This window comes from Hyla sarda, chromosome 13 (assembly GCF_029499605.1).
Source record: "Hyla sarda isolate aHylSar1 chromosome 13, aHylSar1.hap1, whole genome shotgun sequence".
In the NCBI taxonomy this organism is placed as follows: domain Eukaryota; kingdom Metazoa; phylum Chordata; class Amphibia; order Anura; family Hylidae; genus Hyla; species Hyla sarda.
Window position 1 is genome coordinate 11278758 of NC_079201.1, and position 19788 is coordinate 11298545.

At 43.3% G+C, this 19788-nt stretch overlaps 1 protein-coding gene across 2 annotated transcripts in view; it reads left to right on the top strand.

The window, feature by feature from the left end:
* Nucleotides 1-19788, top strand: part of MBTD1 (mbt domain containing 1) — a 42798-nt gene that overhangs the window by 8558 nt on the left and 14452 nt on the right. For both annotated transcript variants that reach the window (XM_056550592.1, XM_056550593.1), the window contains exons 4-14: nt 16-130; nt 229-311; nt 1266-1383; nt 1958-2092; nt 2471-2559; nt 3881-4115; nt 4203-4258; nt 6104-6208; nt 8437-8584; nt 11036-11118; nt 13696-13930. In XM_056550592.1, the coding sequence (XP_056406567.1) occupies nt 16-130; nt 229-311; nt 1266-1383; nt 1958-2092; nt 2471-2559; nt 3881-4115; nt 4203-4258; nt 6104-6208; nt 8437-8584; nt 11036-11118; nt 13696-13930 (1402 nt within the window). The remainder of the gene's footprint in view (nt 1-15; nt 131-228; nt 312-1265; nt 1384-1957; nt 2093-2470; nt 2560-3880; nt 4116-4202; nt 4259-6103; nt 6209-8436; nt 8585-11035; nt 11119-13695; nt 13931-19788) is intronic.

Here is a 19788-nt window from a genome sequence, read left to right on the forward strand (position 1 = left end):
AATTTATTTTTAAAGGGTAAACCTCCTGCTAAAAAAGCGAAGGTTCTCCAAAAACAGCCATTAGTTGCAAAGTTGGCAGCTTACGCACAATACCAAGCTACCTTGAAGAGTCAGTCGTTAAGTAAAACTGGTAAGAACCATTTTGTTATTTTTTTTTTTTTTTTTCTTTTTTTTTACTCCACAATACAGATTGGGGTTTTATTCTTTTATGTTCTTTTTCTCTCGTAGCCATAACAGCAGAAGTTTTTACTTGGGGCAACTACATCACTAGCAATAACTTGGTGGCCGCTCCAGTGACGTGCTTTAAACACGTAAGTATCACCCTCTTTGACTGTGTTTTATTATGATGGACTAAGAACTCTTCATTGCCCGTTTGGGCAGGGGGGGGTGGAGTTAAGTTCTCTAGAGGTATATACAGATTTTGGCACAGTAAGGGCCAATGTACGCTATTGAAATTCTGCGCAGAGTTATTCCGCTGAAAGTAAGGACATTTTGGTAGAATCTGTATCCACCTCAATCATCCGTAACCCATATAAAACAATGCGAGGCTGCTGCAATCGGAGTGCTGCTTAAAGGGGTACTCCACCCCTAGACATCTTATCCCCTATCCAAAGGATAGGGGATAAGATGTCTGATCGCGGGGGTCCCCCCCACCCCATCACACCCATGCCCCCTCAATGCAAGTCTATGGGAGGGGGCGTGACGGCAGTCACGCCCCCTCACATAGACTTGCATTGAGGGGGTGTGGCCATGACATCATGAGCCTCCGGCGCTGCACCCGAAGCTCCAAATGAACACCGGGTGCAGCAGGGAGATCGCGGGGGGGGGGGGGGCATCCCTGCGATCAGACATCTTATCCCCTATCCAAAGGATGTCTAGGGTCAGAGAACCCCCTTAAAAATAACTCTTGATAACCCTGAGGGCCCATTCACACTGAAAATTCTGGCTTGACCACACTCTGCTGCCACCTCTGTTCGTGTCAGGAACTGTCCAGAGCAGAAGAGGTTTGCAACTGGGATTTTCTCCTACTCCTGGACACTTCCTGACACGCACAGAGGTGTCAGCAGAGAGCACTGTGGTCAGACTGGAAAAAACAACACAACTTCCTCTTGAGCATACAGCAGCCGTTAAGTACTGGAAGGCTTATCAGGAATACCCTTTTTAAGACCCAAATGTTTACTTAATGTTTTATATTTGGTTTAAAATTAAAACGTGGTTGACTTTTATTTAGTGAGAATTCTTGTAATGACTTTCTTCTTCTACAGGCACCAATAGGGACGTGCTGGGGGGACATTTCAGAAGGTGTAAGAGTGGAAGTTCTCAACACAGACAACAACCTTTCCCAGAAAGTCTACTGGATTGCTGTTGTTGTCAAATTAGCAGGTCAGTGACCTTTCCAACCTCGATGCTCAACATAGGGACTAGAGATGAGCGAACGTACAGTAAATTCGATTCGTCACGAACTTCTCGGCTCGGCGGTTGATGACTTTATCCTGCATAAATTAGTTCAGCTTTCCGGTGCTCCGGTGGGCTGGAAAAGGTGGATACATTCCTACGAGACTCTTTCCTAGGACTGTATACTAGAAAAGTGTCTCCTAGGACTGTATCCACCTTTTCCAGCCCACGGGAGCACCGGAAAGCTGAACTAATTTATGCAGGATAAAGTCATCAACTGCCGAGCCGAGAAGTTCGTGACGAATCGAATTTACTGTACGTTCGCTCATCTCTAATAGTGACGCTATGAAAACTCTGGTCCCAGGTTTTTAAAGGGAACCAAGCAGTATATTTAACCATATAAAGGCAAAGCATTAAATGTGGTAAAATCTTCTTCCGTACAATCCCCGGGGGAAAGTCTTTGCCCCCAGGGGTGGTGAGGATATGAAGTTATAAAGTCTCCTCCGCCGCACTGTAAGTAGTTTATTTTTATTTCCCCCCCCCCCCCCCCCCATGTTTTTAGGCTACAACGCTTTGCTGCGGTATGAAGGCTTTGAAAACGATGCCAGCCTGGACTTTTGGTGTTCAATCTGCAGTAGCGACGTCCATCCGGTGGGTTGGTGCGCCAGCAGTGGGAAGCCTCTTGTCCCTCCTCAAAGTAGGTGTTAAGAATTTTTGGGTTATTCTATATTCGGGTGTACTGTGAAAATTTGGCAGCCGTTCATAATAATGTCCTTTCTCACTGGCTATAGACAACTCAACCACCAATCTAAAGATGGCTGCATGGTGAAGACCATAGATCACGGTTTCCCCAAGTAGGGTGCCTCCAGCTGTTGTAAAACTACAACTCCCAGCATGCCCGGACAGCCTTCGGCTGTCCGGGCATGCTGGGAGTTGTAGTTTTGCAACAGCTGGAGGCACCCTACTTGGGGAACCACTGCTTAACCTGTTTAAAACACCCTTTTGTTGACTCAAAACTAATGTTGTTTCTGTAGGTTTTATGTGTCTTCCATTATTCCTGTTGCTTTCCTTCCAGCCATACAACATAAATACTCTAATTGGAAAGCCTTTTTAATCAAAAGACTTACCGGTGCCAAGACTCTCCCTCCAGATTTTGCGCAAAAGGTAGGATAACACACTGGATTCTAGTTGAGCAGATGATGTATACAATACAGTACAATCTGCAGGTATCAGGTTATAGAGCAGGAGGAGTTGAGCAGATGATATATACAATACAGTACAATCTGCAGGTATCATGTTATAGAGCAGGAGGAGCTGAGCAGATGATATATACAATACAGTACAATCTGCAGGTATCAGGTTATAGAGCAGGAGGAGCTGAGCAGATGATATATATACAATACAGTACAATCTGCATGTATCATGTTATAGAGCAGGAGGAGCTGAGCAGATGATATATACAGTACAGTATAATCTGCAGGTATCATGTTGTAGAGCAGGAGGAGCTGAGCAGATGATATATACAATACAGTACAATCTGCAGGTATCATGCTATAGAGCAGGAGGAGCTTAGCAGATTATATATACAATACAGTACAATCTGCAGGTATCATGTTATAGAGCAGGAGGAGCTGAGCAGATGATATATACAATACAGTACAATCTGCAGGTATCATGTTATAGAGCAGGAGGAGCTGAGCAGATGATATATACAATACAGTACAATCTGCAGATATCATGTTATAGAGCAGGAGAAGCTGAGCAGGTGATATATATACAATACAGTACAATCTGCAGGTATCATGTTATAGAGCAGGAGGAGCTGAGCAGATGATATATACAATACAGTACAATCTGCAGGTATCATGTTATAGAGCAGGAGGAGCTGAGCAGATGATATATACAATACAGTACAATCTGCAGGTAACATGTTATAGAGCAGGAGGAGCTGAGCAGATGATATATACAATACATTACAATCTGCAGGTAACATGTTATAGAGTAGGAGGAGCTGAGCAGATGATATATACAATACAGTACAATCTGCAGGTATCAGGTTATAGAGCAGGAGGAGCTGAGCAGATGACATATACAATACATTACAATCTGCAGGTATCATGTTATAGAGCAGGAGGAGCTGAGCAGATGATATCTACAATACAGTACAATCTGCAGGTATCAGGTTATAGAGCAGGAGGAGCTGAGCAGATGATATATACAATACAGTACAATCTGCAGGTATCATGTTATAGAGCAGGAGGAGCTGAGCAGATGATATATACAATACAGTACAATCTGCAGGTATCATGTTATAGAGCAGGAGGAGCTGAGCAGATAATATATACAATACAGAATAATCTGCAGGTATCATGTTATAGAGCAGGAGGAGCTGAGCAGATGATATATACAATACAGTACAATCTGCAGGTATCAGGTTATAGAGCAGGAGGAGCTGAGCAGATAATATATTCCATTTCGTTGTAAGGTTTCGGATAGTATGCAGTATCCGTTCAAGCCTTTGATGAGGGTGGAAGTAGTGGACAAAACGCACCTTTGCCGGACGCGGGTCGCCGTTGTAGATACGGTCATTGGAGGCCGACTACGATTGGTGTATGAAGAAAGCGAAGACAAGACGGACGACTTCTGGTGTCACATGTACAGTCCCCTCATCCATCACATTGGTTGGTCTCGGAGTATAGGTCATCGCTTTAAGAGATCAGGTAAATGGGACTCGCTGCTTAGTCATGTGACCATTAAGTGTCCTGGACACTTTCCGTATTAGACTTATAATCTATTTTATTTCATAGATATATTAAAGAAACAGGATTCTCACTATGATGCCCCCGCACATTTATTTACAAAGGTATGATATATTTTTTGCGGCGGTCTCATGGTTACATTTCGGCATACCCATGAGGTTCATGTACTGGTGGTCCCAGCAGCTTTGCCTCTTAGATGCCTTGATCCATTACAGCCGTGGCATCTAAGCGATTTAACAGTATAATTCTGTATAAATTCCCTAAAGCATTAATATATAAGGCAGTGTTTTCCTACCAGTGTGCCTCCAGCTGTTGGAAAACTACAACTTCCAGCATGCCCGGACAGCCAACGGCTGTACGGGCATGCTGGGAGTTTTAGTTTTGCAACAGCTGGGGGCACCCTGGTTGTGAAGCACTGCTTACCCTGTTTAAAATATGCTTTAGTAGACATCAATAGACAAATATGGACTAATAGAAGAATGTAAAAAATAAAAATATATATATTTTTATATATATACTCTAATATATATTTATAAAATGTATGTTTGGTGCAGCCACAATGGAATCAACCTAAATGTTGTTGACCACATGGGGGGGGTGTGTGTGTGTATATATATGTGTGTATGTATATGTGTGTATATATGTATGTATATATATATATATATATATATATATATATATATATATATATATATATATATATATATATATATATATATATATATTAAAATTAAAATAAAAAAAATATATATATATATATATATTAAAATTAAAATAAAAAAAATATATATATATATTAAAATAAAAAAAATAAAAAAAAAATATATATATATATATATATATATATATATATATATATATATATTTAAATAAAAATAATATATATATATATATCTATATATATATATATATATATATATATATATATATATATATATATATATATATATATATAAAATAAAATAAATAAAAAATAAATAAATATATATATATATATATATATATATATATATATATATATATATATATTAAAATAAAAAAAAAAATATATATATATATTTAAAAAAATAAATATATATATACACACACGTAATTCCTCGAGTTTTCACATTCAAAAGACAAGAGAGCCGGATACAACTTGCTAAAATGTCCTGCTTTATCCTGCAAAATAATCACACAATCGGGTGTTGCAATGTTATGGCGCAACAGCAAAGAAGTCCTATAGTCCTTAATGCCACAATAGTCCTGGTCCAAAACGCCTTAGTTTAAAAAATAAATAAATAAATAAAACGGCGCCGACCTATCCTCAGGCTGTGTGTGGTATTGCAGCTTAGTTACATTGAAGTGAATGAAGTTAAGTTGTAATACCATACACAACCAGAGGACAGGGGTGGCGCTGTTTTTGGAAGAAATTAGCTCTGCTGTTTTTTGTTTTTTTCGGGGGGGGGGGGGGTGGGGGGTTGGCACTAGGTGGTCACCACAGAAAGATCATGCTCAGAAGCTGCTCTATATGTGGCAGGTGTAAGCTGTAAATTACAATTGACACCAGTCTGCAATTTCCATCATCAGACTTGTCACAGTGTGTGGAGTGTTGTCTAAAAAGTGCCTCACCTGTGGGATCCCTCACGGTACAATTGCAGGGTGCCGATGGGTAGCTTTGACTTGTAATCTTCTAAAAAAGCTTTTGTGTCTGCCATAGGGAGATCGCTTGTGCTGTTTTCCTCAGGCAGGCTGTACTACAAGATAGCCAATTTGACTGTTTACTGCCATATAGCAGTATAACAGTGAACTGTATAAGCAATCTAATGATTGCTTATAAAGGTCCCCTATGAAACTAAACTTTATTTAAAAAAAAAAAAAAAAAAAAAATAAACAGCTGTTGTACCTGTTAAAGAAACCTGCATATAATGTACACGTTAAAGTCAAGTCTATTTCTCTTTATTTCTTAGGTTAAAGACGTTGACCAGAACTTGGAATGGTTCAAAGAAGGGATGAGACTGGAAGCTATTGATCCGCTGAACCTTTCTGCAATATGCGTAGCGACTATAAGAAAGGTGATTAAAGGGAACGTGTTGTCACATAATGACCTATTGTTTAAGTCAAGTTTAAGTTTTTTAAAGAATTTTCTGTGATTCCTACCCCCCCCCCATGTCATTACATCTGTATTACAATAAACCTTCCAGTTTGCAAAATCACATGCAGAATTACAATACAAACGTGACGCCTATCTATAGAGTCATAGGAGTCACCATTGACTGTAGGTAATGCTCACAGCTCAGCCTCCCCCTTTCTGCACCACCATGATCTCTCTAAAGGCTGTTAACAAGGCGGACAAGATGGCCGCCTCCATAATATAGTGAGAAAAGAAACAGAATAAAAAAAATTATCTACAGTCAGGAAATTAGAAAAGATTAAAAAAAAAAAAATATATATATATATATATATATATATAGATATAGAGAGAGAGAGAGAGAGAGAGAGAGTGATCCCTCAACTTACAATGGCCTCAACATACAATAGTTTCAACATACAATGGCCTTTTCTGGACCATTGTAAGTTGAAACCAGACTCAACATACAATGTTATGGACAGTCCAGATCTGTGAAACGTGTCAATGAACTGACCAATCAGAAAGGGCATTCACTGGTAAAACTCCTGTATTACTGAAGTGCATGCACTGACTGGTGTCTGGTAGCGCCCCCTACAGTACAGGGAGGTATTACGTGTTCTGTACTCTTTACCTGTATTACTGAAGTGTATGTACTGACTGGTGTCTGGTAGCGCCCCCTACAGTACAGGGAGGTATTACGTGTTCTGTACTCTTTACCTGTATTACTGAAGTGTATGCACTGACTGGTGTCTGGTAGTGCCCCCTACAGTACAGGGAGGTATGACATGTTCTGTACTCTTTACCTGTATTACTGAAGTGTATGCACTGACTGGTGTCTGGTAGTGCCCCCTACAGTACAGGGAGGTATTACATGTTCTGTACTCTTTACCTGTATTACTGAAGTGTATGCACTGACTGGTGTCTGGTAGTGCCCCCTACAGTACAGGGAGGTATTACATGTTCTGTACTCTTTACCTGTATTACTGAAGTGTATGCACTGACTGGTGTCTAGTAGCGTCCCCTACAGTACAGGGAGGTATTACATGTTCTGTACTCTTTACCTGTACCAGGGTTAGCTGCTCCTTTGGACACCAGATGAGGCGGCTCCATGTTACTTTTTTAGGACACTGTGTGTACTGTACAGGACCCTGAAGAAGCTCCTGTCCTCTACATAGACCAGTGTTTCCCAAGCAGGGTGCCCCCAACTGTTGCAAAACTACAACTCCCAGCATGCTCGGACAGCCAACGGCTGTCCGGGCATGCTGGGAGTTGTAGTTTTGCAACAGCTGGAGGCTCCCTGCTTGGGAAACACTGACATAGACAGTGATTACAGCTCCCAGCAGATCTTTCTTACTTTTATATGTAAGGATTTGCTTTATCTATATTAGTTATCTACTTATTTATCTTTAATCTTCACTTTTTCCTATATTTGGATGACATTTTGGTGGCTTCAGAACCAATTACCAGGTTTCCATAGAGTTATGGTCTCAACATACAATGGTTTCAACATACAATGGTCGTCCTGGAAACAATTAATATTGTAACTTGAGGGACCACTGTATGTGTGTGTGTGTGTGTGTGTGTGTGTGTATATATGTGTGTGTGTGTATGTATATATATATATATATATATATGACAACAGACAGAATCGCAGCACACCAAAGTCATGGGAAGTGGTTGTGTTATTCCAACTTATGCAACGTTTCAGACACAAATGCGTCCTTTCTCAAGCATGGGCGTCTGAAACGTTGCATAAGTTGGAATAACACAACCACTTCCCGTGACTTTGGTGTGCTGCGGTTCTGTCTGTTGTCTGGATACAAGGGCCCCTGGCCTGGGCTTCTCCCGCTTGCACCACCGCTACTCAGCTTTTCCAGGGCTGAAAGCCCTTTTTTTTTTTTTTTTTTTCCCCTGCGATTACGCTCTGGCATCACGATCTGTTCTAATCTCCCGCAACTTGGTAGCCCAAAACTACAGCGATCAGGAGACGCTTTGCCCCAAGTCTCATGTAAGTCTATGGGACTTCCAGTAAAGGCCTATCCTGATCTCCATAATGTGGGGCTGTGAAGTTGCGGTAGATTTAAACGGATATTGCGGTTGCGCTGTACTGTTTCTCTAATTACATTGTCTTTCATTTGCTTTTTGTCCTCTTTTCGTCTTTGTATCATGAAGGTTTTGGCTGAGGGTTTCCTAATGATTGGAATTGATGGCTCTGAAGCCGCCGATGGCTCAGACTGGTTCTGTTACCACGCGTTATCCCCCTCCATATTCCCTGTTGGTTTCTGTGAAATTAACAAGATTGAACTAACTCCCCCACGAGGTAAGGGTTTATCTTTACGTTCTAAATGTAATTCACTTCTTGGTTGGAAACTGATAACGCTCGATCTCTGGTTTAAAGGGGGCCTCCTGTTATTTCATTGGAAACATGTTTTTTCCCCCATTTTTATTGAAGGTGTTTATAAAGGATTAGAATGCAGCTTCTTAATTCTAGAAACAGCGCCAGAACGTTTCCTCAGGTTGGGTGTGGTATTGCAGCTTAGTTCCATTGAAGTGAAGGGAGTCATGTTGTAATACCACACACAACCTGAGGAGAGGGGGTGGTGCTGCATTTGGAAGAAATTAGCTCTGTTTTCCTGATCCTGGGTAATGTTTTCAGTGGGATATTGCGGCTCTGTGCACACTGCGCAATTCTGCCAGGGGAATAAACCTTCTCCCAAAGAATAAACACGTTCATTCCCTGTGCAGAATTCTGCCGGCTGATATTCTCCTCTGATACAGAACATAATATGTCAGGTTGTATTACTACACGGAGAGGCCGGAAAATGTTCTTATTGTGTATATTTCAAAGGGTGTCTCTGTGTGTCTGTCTCTGTGTGTCTGTCTCTGTGTGTCTGTCTCTGTGTGTCTGTCTCTGTGTGAAATAAATAGAAAGAAAAAAGACCGGGGAACGGCGCCTCGTGTATTACCCTTAAACACAAACAGCAAGTGTAAATGTGGGAGAAACCCACGGCACTTATAGGTGGCTGCTCACCAGATGTAAATAGAAGTAACGCATATCACCCCAAATAGGGGTACTCACTGATGTCCAAAGGAGGGCTGCAAGCCGGAGGTCACAGGCACATACGTCCTGACGTAGTCATCAAACGGAAAATGGAAAAGGACCTCATTCATCCAGGCGCTGCCGGTTAGGTCATCAGGTGCACAAAATGATGCAATGTATACCTTGGAATATTGTATACATGAAAGTTTATTAAAAAATAATAAACAACATACAGATTACGCGTTTCGAGGGTGACTCCCCTCTTCCTCAGATCAGGTGTGCACACCTGATCTGAGGAAGAGGGGAGTCACCCTCGAAACGCGTAATCTGTATGTTGTTTATTATTTTTTAATAAACTTTCATGTATACAATATTCCAAGGTATACATTGCATCATTTTGTGCACCTGATGACCTAACCGGCAGCGCCTGGATGAATGAGGTCCTTTTCCATTTTCCGTTTGATGTCTGTCTCTGTGTGTCTGTCTCTGTGTGTCTGTCTCTGTGTGGCTGTCTCTGTGTGGCTGTCTCTGTGTGGCTGTCTCTGTGTGGCTGTCTCTGTGCCTGTGGCTGTCTCTGTGCCTGTGGCTGTCTCTGTGCCTGTGGCTGTCTCTGTGCCTGTGGCTGTCTCTGTGCCTGTGGCTGTCTCTGTGCCTGTCTCTGTCTCTGTGTCTCTGTCTCTGTGCCTGTGTCTCTGTCTCTGTGCCTGTGTCTCTGTCTCTGTGCCTGTGTCTCTGTCTGTCTCTGTGCCTGTGTCTCTGTCTGTCTCTGTGCCTGTGTCTCTGTCTGTCTCTGTGCCTGTGTCTCTGTCTGTCTCTGTGCCTGTGTCTCTGTCTGTCTCTGTGCCTGTGTCTCTGTCTGTCTCTGTGCCTGTGTCTCTGTCTGTCTCTGTGCCTGTGTCTCTGTCTGTCTCTGTGCCTGTGTCTCTGTCTGTCTCTGTGCCTGTGTCTCTGTCTGTCTGTCTGTCTGTGCCTGTGTCTCTGTCTGTCTGTCTCTGTGCCTGTGTCTCTGTCTGTCTGTCTCTGTGTCTCTGTCTGTCTGTCTGTCTGTCTCTCTCTCTCTGTGTCTGTCTCTCTCTCTCTCTCTCTCTCTCTGTGTCTGTCTGTCTCTCTCTCTCTCTCTCTCTCTCTGTGTCTGTCTGTCTCTCTCTCTCTCTCTCTGTGTCTGTCTGTCTCTCTGTCTGTCTCTATAAATCGGTGGTGGTCCAGGTGCTCAGACCCCGACTGACCCCCTAAAGTGAATGTAAAGCAGCAAACGTCTGACAGTGATGGTCGTCTCTGTGATCTGCACAATACACATATATACAGATCACTGATCAGTGCGGAGCCGTAACTGTCGGAAACTGCACAATGCTCATTTGTTTTAGGGATCAGTGGGGGTCTCTGCACCTGGACCCCCAGCAATCAAAACTTCTGGCACATGTAAAAGGTCTTTAAAGAGACAAGTGCCCTCTATCCCAGTGTTTTGCAGCCAGTGCTGGGAGTTGTAGTCTTGCAACAGCTGGAGGCACCCTGCCTGCAAAACACTACGTTAACGAATGGTATCAAAACTGTTGACAATTAGAATTTATACTTTGACTGGGGATTTATCTATCTATCTATAATATACATACACGTGTGTGTGTGTGTGTATATGTGTATATATATATATATATATATATATATATATATATATATATCTCTATGTTGAATATTGTCAAATGATCTGTGACTAGCGGTTATTTATTTTTCCAGGCTACACAAAACTACCTTTCAAATGGTTTGACTACCTCAGGGAAACTGGATCTATAGCGGCTCCTGTAAAGCTCTTTAACAAGGTAACAAACTATAGTACGTCCAGCGCGTCATAGGAGTTCTCCCAGGATAGGACCCCTATCACCTGCCCTGGAGGGGTCCGACTTCTGGGCCTCTTCATGACTGGCAGAGGCAGCCGGCAATGTATATATCTGACAGTCTCATAGAGAATGCTGGAGGGACCCTGGTGGGAGAACACTGCGATAGGTGATGGGTGTCTGCATTGGGATGACATTTTAAACGGTTGAAATTAATAAATAATAATTACATAAATTTAATATTAGACTCAGATACCATACACAGCCTAATGACTAGTGCTGTTGGGGTCTGTGCTGTTCAGCACTTAAAGGGTTACTCCGGTGAAGAAAGAAATGTTTTCAAATCTACTTGTGCCAGAAAGTTAAGCAGATTTGTAAATTACTTTTATATAAAACTCTTAATCCTTCCAGTACTTATCAGCTGCTGTATGCTCCACAGGAAGTTGTGTAGTTCTTTCCAGTCTGACCACAGTGCTCTCTGCTGACACCTCTGTCTATGTCAAGAACTGTCCAGAGTTGAAGCAAATCCCCATAGAAAACACAGAGGTGCCAGCAGAGAGCACTGGAAAGAACTATACTACTTCCTGTGGAGCATACAGCAGCTGATAGGTACTGGAAGGATTAAGATTTTTATATATAAGTAATTTACAAATCTGTATACATATCTGGCACTATTTGATTTGTAAACATTTGTTTTCCTCCGGAGTACCCCTTAAACATATTTGCTATCGCTGTGGTGCTCCCATAGACAGTGCATGGAGCAATGGTGCGTTCTACTACTCCATGCAGCAGGGAGAGTCGGTGTCCTGTTCTGGAGATCCCAGTGGTTGGAGCTGCTGAATAAGACGCTTAAAGAGGTACTCTGGGGAATTGATTTGGGGGGGGCTGCGCGGCTACTAACCTGTCTGCGAATGTAGACCCTCACTGCCGATACCTGTTTAAGGCAGGACATCGCTGTGGCCAGGGATTGGCTGAGTGGGTCTTTTCTTGCGCTCATCTTTCAGAGTGGGGACCGGAGCACAACAAAGACTGGTGAGTTGGTGGGCGCAGTGTAGAAAACTGCAGGGGTGCCAGTGATCGAACCTCCCGCAGGGGCCTGACTACTTACCCATCCTCGACATTCTCCGACCGCTTAGCCTGAGCATGACGAGGATGGGTAAGTAGCCGTGCTGTCACTGCGCATGTCTCAGGAGGTGGGGGCCAAAGCATGCTGGGAATGGAGATAGATATACATTTTTATTAAAATTAATCTTAATTTATAAATAAATATTAAATTAATATTTATATATGTGTGTGTGTGTGTGTGTATATATATATAATTATTTATATATATATACGTGTGTGTGTGTATGTATGTGTATATGTATATATATATATATATATATATATATATATATATATATATATATACACATATATTTTTTTTTCTTAAATTAATATTTATATATATATATATATATACCGTGTATATATATATATATATATATATATATATATATATATATATATATATATATTAAATTAATATATTTTTATATATATATATATATATATATATATATATATATATATATATATATATATATATATATAAAATTAATATATTTATGTGTGTGTGTGTATATATATATATATATATATATAATATGCAAAGTCCAGGAATCACAGCACCAATAGGTCAAGGATCTTCATAAGCTGGTTTCTTTATTCTCCCCAAAAGTTACAACGTTTCGGCAACAATAGCCTTTATCTTTATGCTTGATAAAGGCTATTGTTGCCGAAACGTTGTAACTTTTGGGGTGAATAAAGAAACCAGCTTATGAAGATCCTTGACCTATTGGTGCTGTGATTCCTGGACTTTGCATACACTAACACCAGGCTGGCTGCCTGGGTGTTTCACATGCACGGAGGTTGGTCCCTGGTGCTGTCTCACGCCAATTCTTGAGTGTATGTGTATATATATATGTATAGATATTAAATTAACATATTTGTGTGTGTGTATGTATATATATATATATATATATATATATATATATATATATATAAAATTAATATTATTTTCACGTGGGGTAGTGGGCAGCAGTCGGAACCCTTGCAATCAGACACTTTTCCTCTATCCTGTGAATAGGGGATAAGTAAATTTTTTTTTTTTTTTTTTTTTTTAGAGTACCCCTTTAACAATTTATTGCCTATACCAGTGTTTCCCAACCAGTGTGCCTCCAGCTGTTGCAAAACTACATCTCCCAGCATGCCCGGACACCCAACGGCTGTCCGGCCATGCTGGGAGTTGTAGTTTAGCAACAGCTGGAGGCACACTGGTTGGGAAACAAAAGCCTATACATATGATAATGGGGTAAGTGTCTGATTGTGGGGGGACCTCTGACCACTGGGGTCTCCACAACGGGGCCCTTGATCTTCCCAGTAGACTGCACATGCTTCATGCATTGTCTATGGGAGCACCAGAGATACCCGAGTGCTGTACTGTGGTTGTAGATACTCCCAGAGTACTATAAATCTCCACCTGACAGATCTTACATATCAATGTTTTTTCTTTCTATCTAGGAGGTCCCCAATCATGGCTTCCGTGTTGGAATGAAGCTTGAAGCCGTAGATCTCATGGAACCTCGATTGGTTTGTGTCGCCACCGTCACGCGCATTATACACAGGCTGCTGAGGATCCATTTTGATGGCTGGGAAGATGAGTACGATCAATGGGTAGACTGTGAATCCCCCGACCTCTATCCCGTCGGCTGGTGTGAACTAACAGGCTACCAACTGCAACCCCCAGCACCACAAGGTAAGTTGTACAATTGACGATTTGGTTTCCACTCAATAAATGTGTTGTCCAATCATTAGACATTATAAATGACTGATCTTAGTCCGACCATGGGATCTCAAGAATGGGGACCGGAGTCTCCTTGACTGCTGCGCCATTTATGCTCTGTTCAGCTGCCAGATAGCCAAAGCTTCTAATGGTGGGATGACCTCCTTTTTAAGCAAATTTTTTACAGACTCACAGCCAGTTACTTTGGAAGGGTCTACCTGGACCACAACGTTTTATCATGTAGTTACCCTCTTGGTGGTCTATACCACTCATATAAAGATCTGGACTGTTGGTGGTCTTGAGGACTGGGTGGGGACCTCTGCTCTATACCACTCATATAAAGATCTGGACTGTTGGTGGTCTTGAGGACTGGGTTGGGGACCTCTGCTCTATACCACTCATATAAAGATCTGGACTGTTGGTGACCTTGAGGATTGGGTTGAGGACCTCTGCTCTATACCACTCATATAAAGATCTGGACTGTTGGTGGTCTTGAGGACTGGGTTGTGGACCTCTGCTCTATACCACTCATATATAGATCTGGACTGTTGGTGGTCTTGAGGACTGGGTTGGGGACCTCTGCTCTATACCACTCATATATAAAGATCTGGACTGTTGGTGGTCCTTGAGGACTGGGTTGGGGACCTCTGCTCTATACCACTCATATAAAGATCTGGACTGTTGGTGGCCTTGAGGACTGGGTTGGGGACCTCTACTCTATACCACTCATATAAAGATCTGGACTGTTGGTGGTCTTGAGGATTGGGTTGGGGACCTCTGCTCTATACCACTCATATAAAGATCTGGACTGTTGGTGGTCCTTGAGGACTGAGTTGAGGACCTCTGCTCTATACCACTCATATAAAGAACTGGACTGTTGGTGGTCCTTGAGGACTGGGTTGGGGACCTCTCCTCTATACCACTCATATAAACATTTGGACTGTTGGTGGTCTTGAGGACTGGGTTGGGGACCTCTGCTCTATACCACTCATATATAAAGATCTGGACTGTTGGTGGTCTTGAGGACTGGGTTGGGGACCTCTGCTCTATACCACTCATATAAAGATCTGGACTGTTGGTGGTCTTGAGGACTGGGTTGGGGACCTCTGCTCTATACCACTCATATAAAGATCTGGACTGTTGGTGGTCTTGAGGACTGGGTTGGGGACCTCTGCTCTATACCACTCATATAAAGATCTGGACTGTTGGTGGTCTTGAGGACTGGGTTGGGGACCTCTGCTCTATACCACTCATATAAAGATCTGGACTGTTGGTGGCCTTGAGGACTGGGTTGGGGACCTCTGCTCTATACCACTCATATAAAGATCTGGACTGTTGGTGGCCTTGAGGACTGGGTTGGGGACCTCTGCTCTATACCACTCATATAAAGATCTGGACTGTTGGTGGTCCTTGAGGACTGAGTTGAGGACCTCTGCTCTATACCACTCATATAAAGATCTGGACTGTTGGTGGTCCTTGAGGACTGGGTTGGGGACCTCTCCTCTATACCACTCATATAAACATTTGGACTGTTGGTGGTCTTGAGGACTGAGTTGTGGACCTCTGCTCTATACCACTGCTCACACATTTAAAGGGTTACTCCGGTGGAATTAATGGTCTCTGAGTAGTTCAGGTTATCTTCTGTGGGGTTGGAAATCCTTTTTATTCATTTATTTATTTATTTATTTTTTAATCAACTGGTGCCAGAAAGTTAAACAGGTTTGTAAATTATTTCTATTTAAAAATCGTAATCCTTCCAGTACTTATCAGCTGCTGTGTGCTCCACAGGAAGTTCTTTTCTTTTTGAATTTCCTTTCTGTCTGACCACAGTGCTCCCTGCTGACACCTCTGTCCATTTTAGGAACTGTCCAGAGAAGAAGTAAATGCCCATAGAAAACCTCTCCTGCTCTGGACAGTTCCTGAGATGGACAGAGGTGTCAGCAGAGAGCACTGTGGTCAGACTGGAAAGAACTACACAACTTCCTGTGGAGCATACAGCACCTGATAAGTACTGGAAGGGTTAAGATTTTTAAATAGAAGTAATTTACAAATCTCTTACTTTCTGGCACCAGATTATTAAAAAAAAAGAAATTCCACTGAAGTACCAATTTAACAAGTGCAGTATACCGTACGAAGTGTACCGAGGCGTCATCGGGGCACTTCCTAAACGTAAGTACAGACATGGCCGAAAATCTTGCTAGTAGCGTAAATTTTTATTTTTAAAACATTTTCTGCTTCAGTGATTTTAGATCTTTTTAGTGTGACGTTTCTATGGTTACTGAAGTACATATATGAGACTTTCATAAGTTTATCACCATTTCTTTTTTTTTTTCACCCGCTTTTTTGAGGATTGAAAGGATCTGACCATGAAGCCAAAATGTCATTGTTTTGTTCACCACGTATCACTAATCACTATTCTGCCCTGCGACATGGTCTCCATCATGCTGGGACAAGCATTGCTCAACTACAATTAGGTCCTGGATTTGCTGGGAGTTGTTGTTCTTGGAGGATGTTTAGATCCCATTATTCATGGCCGTGGTGTGAGGAATAACTGATTGATGCGTACGTATGTGTCAAAACAGAATAAGAGATGGCACCGCCAGACTTTACTAATGCATCAGTTGTGGAAACACTGGACGGGCCGGCAGTTAGTAGTTCAACACACACTAGGAGTCCCCGGCGGTGCTAGGACATTTTAAAGGACAGACCTCAGCAAGTATAGAACAGCAAAGCAATAAAGTACCCTGCACTCACGGCTAAACATGTGACTTGAAGCTCCTATGTAGAGGGCACTGGAGGACCAGGTCGGCAGACTTACGTGGGCGCTCAGAGCCGCAGACTTGGTCCTCTGGTTCCCTCTACATAGGAGGTTCAAGTCACCTGCTTAACAGTGAGTGCAGGACACTTTGTACAGTAGAATCTCCCAATAGCAGACACTAACTGGGAATATAAAAGTGTCCCCTATTGAGAGGTGTCCCCTATTGAGAGGTGTCCCCTATTGAGAGGCATCCCCTATTGGGGGAAAAAAGGCTCAAATCTCTCTAAATGACAGAATACTATCCTGTACTCACTCTAGAGTCTAATTACCTATAAAACACAATAAAAAGCAACATTACAGTAGAATCTCCCAGTACTGTTTTATCACCCCTTATGACCCCCTCCCCCCACGCAAGTCTGCAGACCTGGTCCTCCTGTGCCCTGTACATAGGAGCTTTTATTCACCTGCTTAATGGTGAGTGCAGGGTACTTTGTACAGCAGAATCTCCCAAAAGCAGACACTTATGGGGAATAAAAGTGTCCCGTATTGAGAGGTGTCCCGTATTGAGAGGCATCCCCTATTGAGAGATGTCCCCTATTGGGGGGGGGGGGGGGGGGGGGGGAAGGCTGAAAAATCTTTCTAAATGACTGAATACTGTCCTGTACTCACTCTGTAGTCTAATTACCTATAAAACACAATAAAAAGCAACATTACAGTAGAATCTCCCAGTACCGTTTTAAGATGAAGGGCCCATTCCTGGCCAGAAACGTGTTGATGTGCTTTCAATAAACGCTACTCTTTGATAACCATAAGAGTTTAGTCTCTTCTAATTCCATTGGTCCAGCGCTGCAAGAAAAAAATCATTTTTTTTTATCTACCTCACCCACTATTGGGAGGTGTCCCGTATTGGGAGGTGTCCCGTATTGGGAGGTGTCCCGTATTGGGAGGTGTCCCCTATTGGGAGGTGTCCCCTATTGGGAGGTGTCCCCTATTGGGAGGTGTCCCCTATTGGGAGGTGTCCCCTATTGGGAGGCGTCCCCTATTGGGAGGCGTCCCCTATTGGGAGGCGTCCCCTATTGGGAGGCGTCCACTATTGGGAGGCGTCCACTATTGGGAGGCGTCCCCTATTGGGAGGCGTCCCCTATTGGGAGGCGTCCCCTATTGGGAGGCGTCCCCTATTGGGAGGCGTCCCCTATTGGGAGGCGTCCCCTATTGGGAGGCGTCCCCTATTGGGAAGTGTCCACTAACGGAGATTTTACTGTATTGCTTTGCTGTACTATAACCCCTTGGATGACAAGCCGCATGACTGGTCTCGGTAGGTTGACATGACACAGGACTCGTGGTAGCGTCACCTTTCCTTCTCTGGAGAGTCCTTCTTCTAAATGTCCTAACAGTGTGAAAAAAGGACTTTATCACAGAAAATCACCTCTGGAGTCCAATCCCTGTACTTCCAGCAGAACCTTAGTCTGTCCTTGAATGTTTTCTTGGAGTGAATTGGCTTCTTCTTCCTGACACCAGGCACCTATAAAGCCTTCTCCTCCATTTGCGTCCAGAGGACACCCGCCTGCTGCCATTTCTGAGCGAGACCTGAATTGGTGTTGACCTGATCCAATAGCTGAATCCCCTTTAGGAGACGTCCTGGCACTTGCTGGTATCTGACCATCCTCCAAGAGCCGCTTCTCCCAACCGTCCAGGAGCGATTTGGTGATGGACAATGGTTTTCTCCAGCATGATGGAGACCAGGTCACATGACACAAGTGATGGCCAAGAGGCTCGATGAACACAACATTGAAACTTTGGGGGAGATTTATCAAAACCTGCGCAGAGGAAGAGTGGTGCAGTTGCCCATAGCAACCAATCAGATTGCTTCTTTCATTTTCCACAGGCCTCTTTAGAGGCCTGTGGAAAATGAAAGAAGCAATCTGATTGGTTGCTATGGGCAACTGCACCACTCTTCCTCTGCGCAGGTTTTGATAAATCTCCCCCTTTGTGTCAATCACCAGGAAACTCCCCAGATCTCGATCTCATTGAGATCCTGTGATCAATCCTTTAAAACATGGGTGAACGAACAAAAAACCCCAAATTGCGATAAACTCCCAAGAAGCGATGAGGTAAGAATGGGAGGTCACCAGTCGGGGTTTGGCCCAGAAGCTAAAAGATCTAAAATGACTGAAAAGCTAAATTTGTGTCCGCCTCAAATCTTTTGGCCATGCCTGTACAGTTACCCTGACATCATGTGACTGCATCATTGGCGCAAATACGCTATATCATGAGACGGCCAGTATCTGTAGTCGTGCGATGTCCCTCCTCGACCGGTGATGGGCTGAGCTGTAGTCTGATGTAACTGGGCCAAGCCTTCGTCCTGGTGCCTGGGCCCATTACTTCACACGCAGCCTATCACCGGCCGGGGGGGGGGGGGGGGGGGACACGTCACTGCGGACCACAGTCACCTGAGTTCAGTGTGACGTGTCGGGCTCCAAAAGCCGGAAGAGAGCTGGAGGACAGCATGGAGATATCAGCGGCACCGAGGGAGTGGTGGAAGGTAAGTTAAAGGGCTACTCCTGTCTGAGGATGTCTGATTGCGGGGGTCCTGCTGCTGGGGTCCCCAGTGATTTCCATCAGCAACCGTTGTTCTAAACAAATTTCGGGTTGGCAGTGGTCATGATGTCATGGCCACGCCCCTTCGTTACATCACTCCACGCCCCCTCCATTCAGGTCTATGGGAGGGGGCGTGTCTTCTGAAATGCCCCCTCCCATAGACATGAATGGAGGGGGTGTGGCTTGACGTAACAGGGGGCATGGCTGTGACGTCGCAATCACGGCCTCCGACTCCGAGCATTCTGGACAAAATGTTCAGAACGCTGGAGCACCGGAGTGCCCCTTAAATGTTTATTCTTAATCATGCCGCCCGGGCCTAAGGACTTAAAAAAATTTTTTCACTGGACTCTTCTGGTTCTCCTTTAAAGAGTGTCTCATTTCAGCATGTCAACTTTCCAGCCACCTCCGCCCTGTTTGCGGCTACCGGAAGTGGTTGAGAAAGTCGTGAGCAGCCAAAGTGGGGAGGTTACGCAAT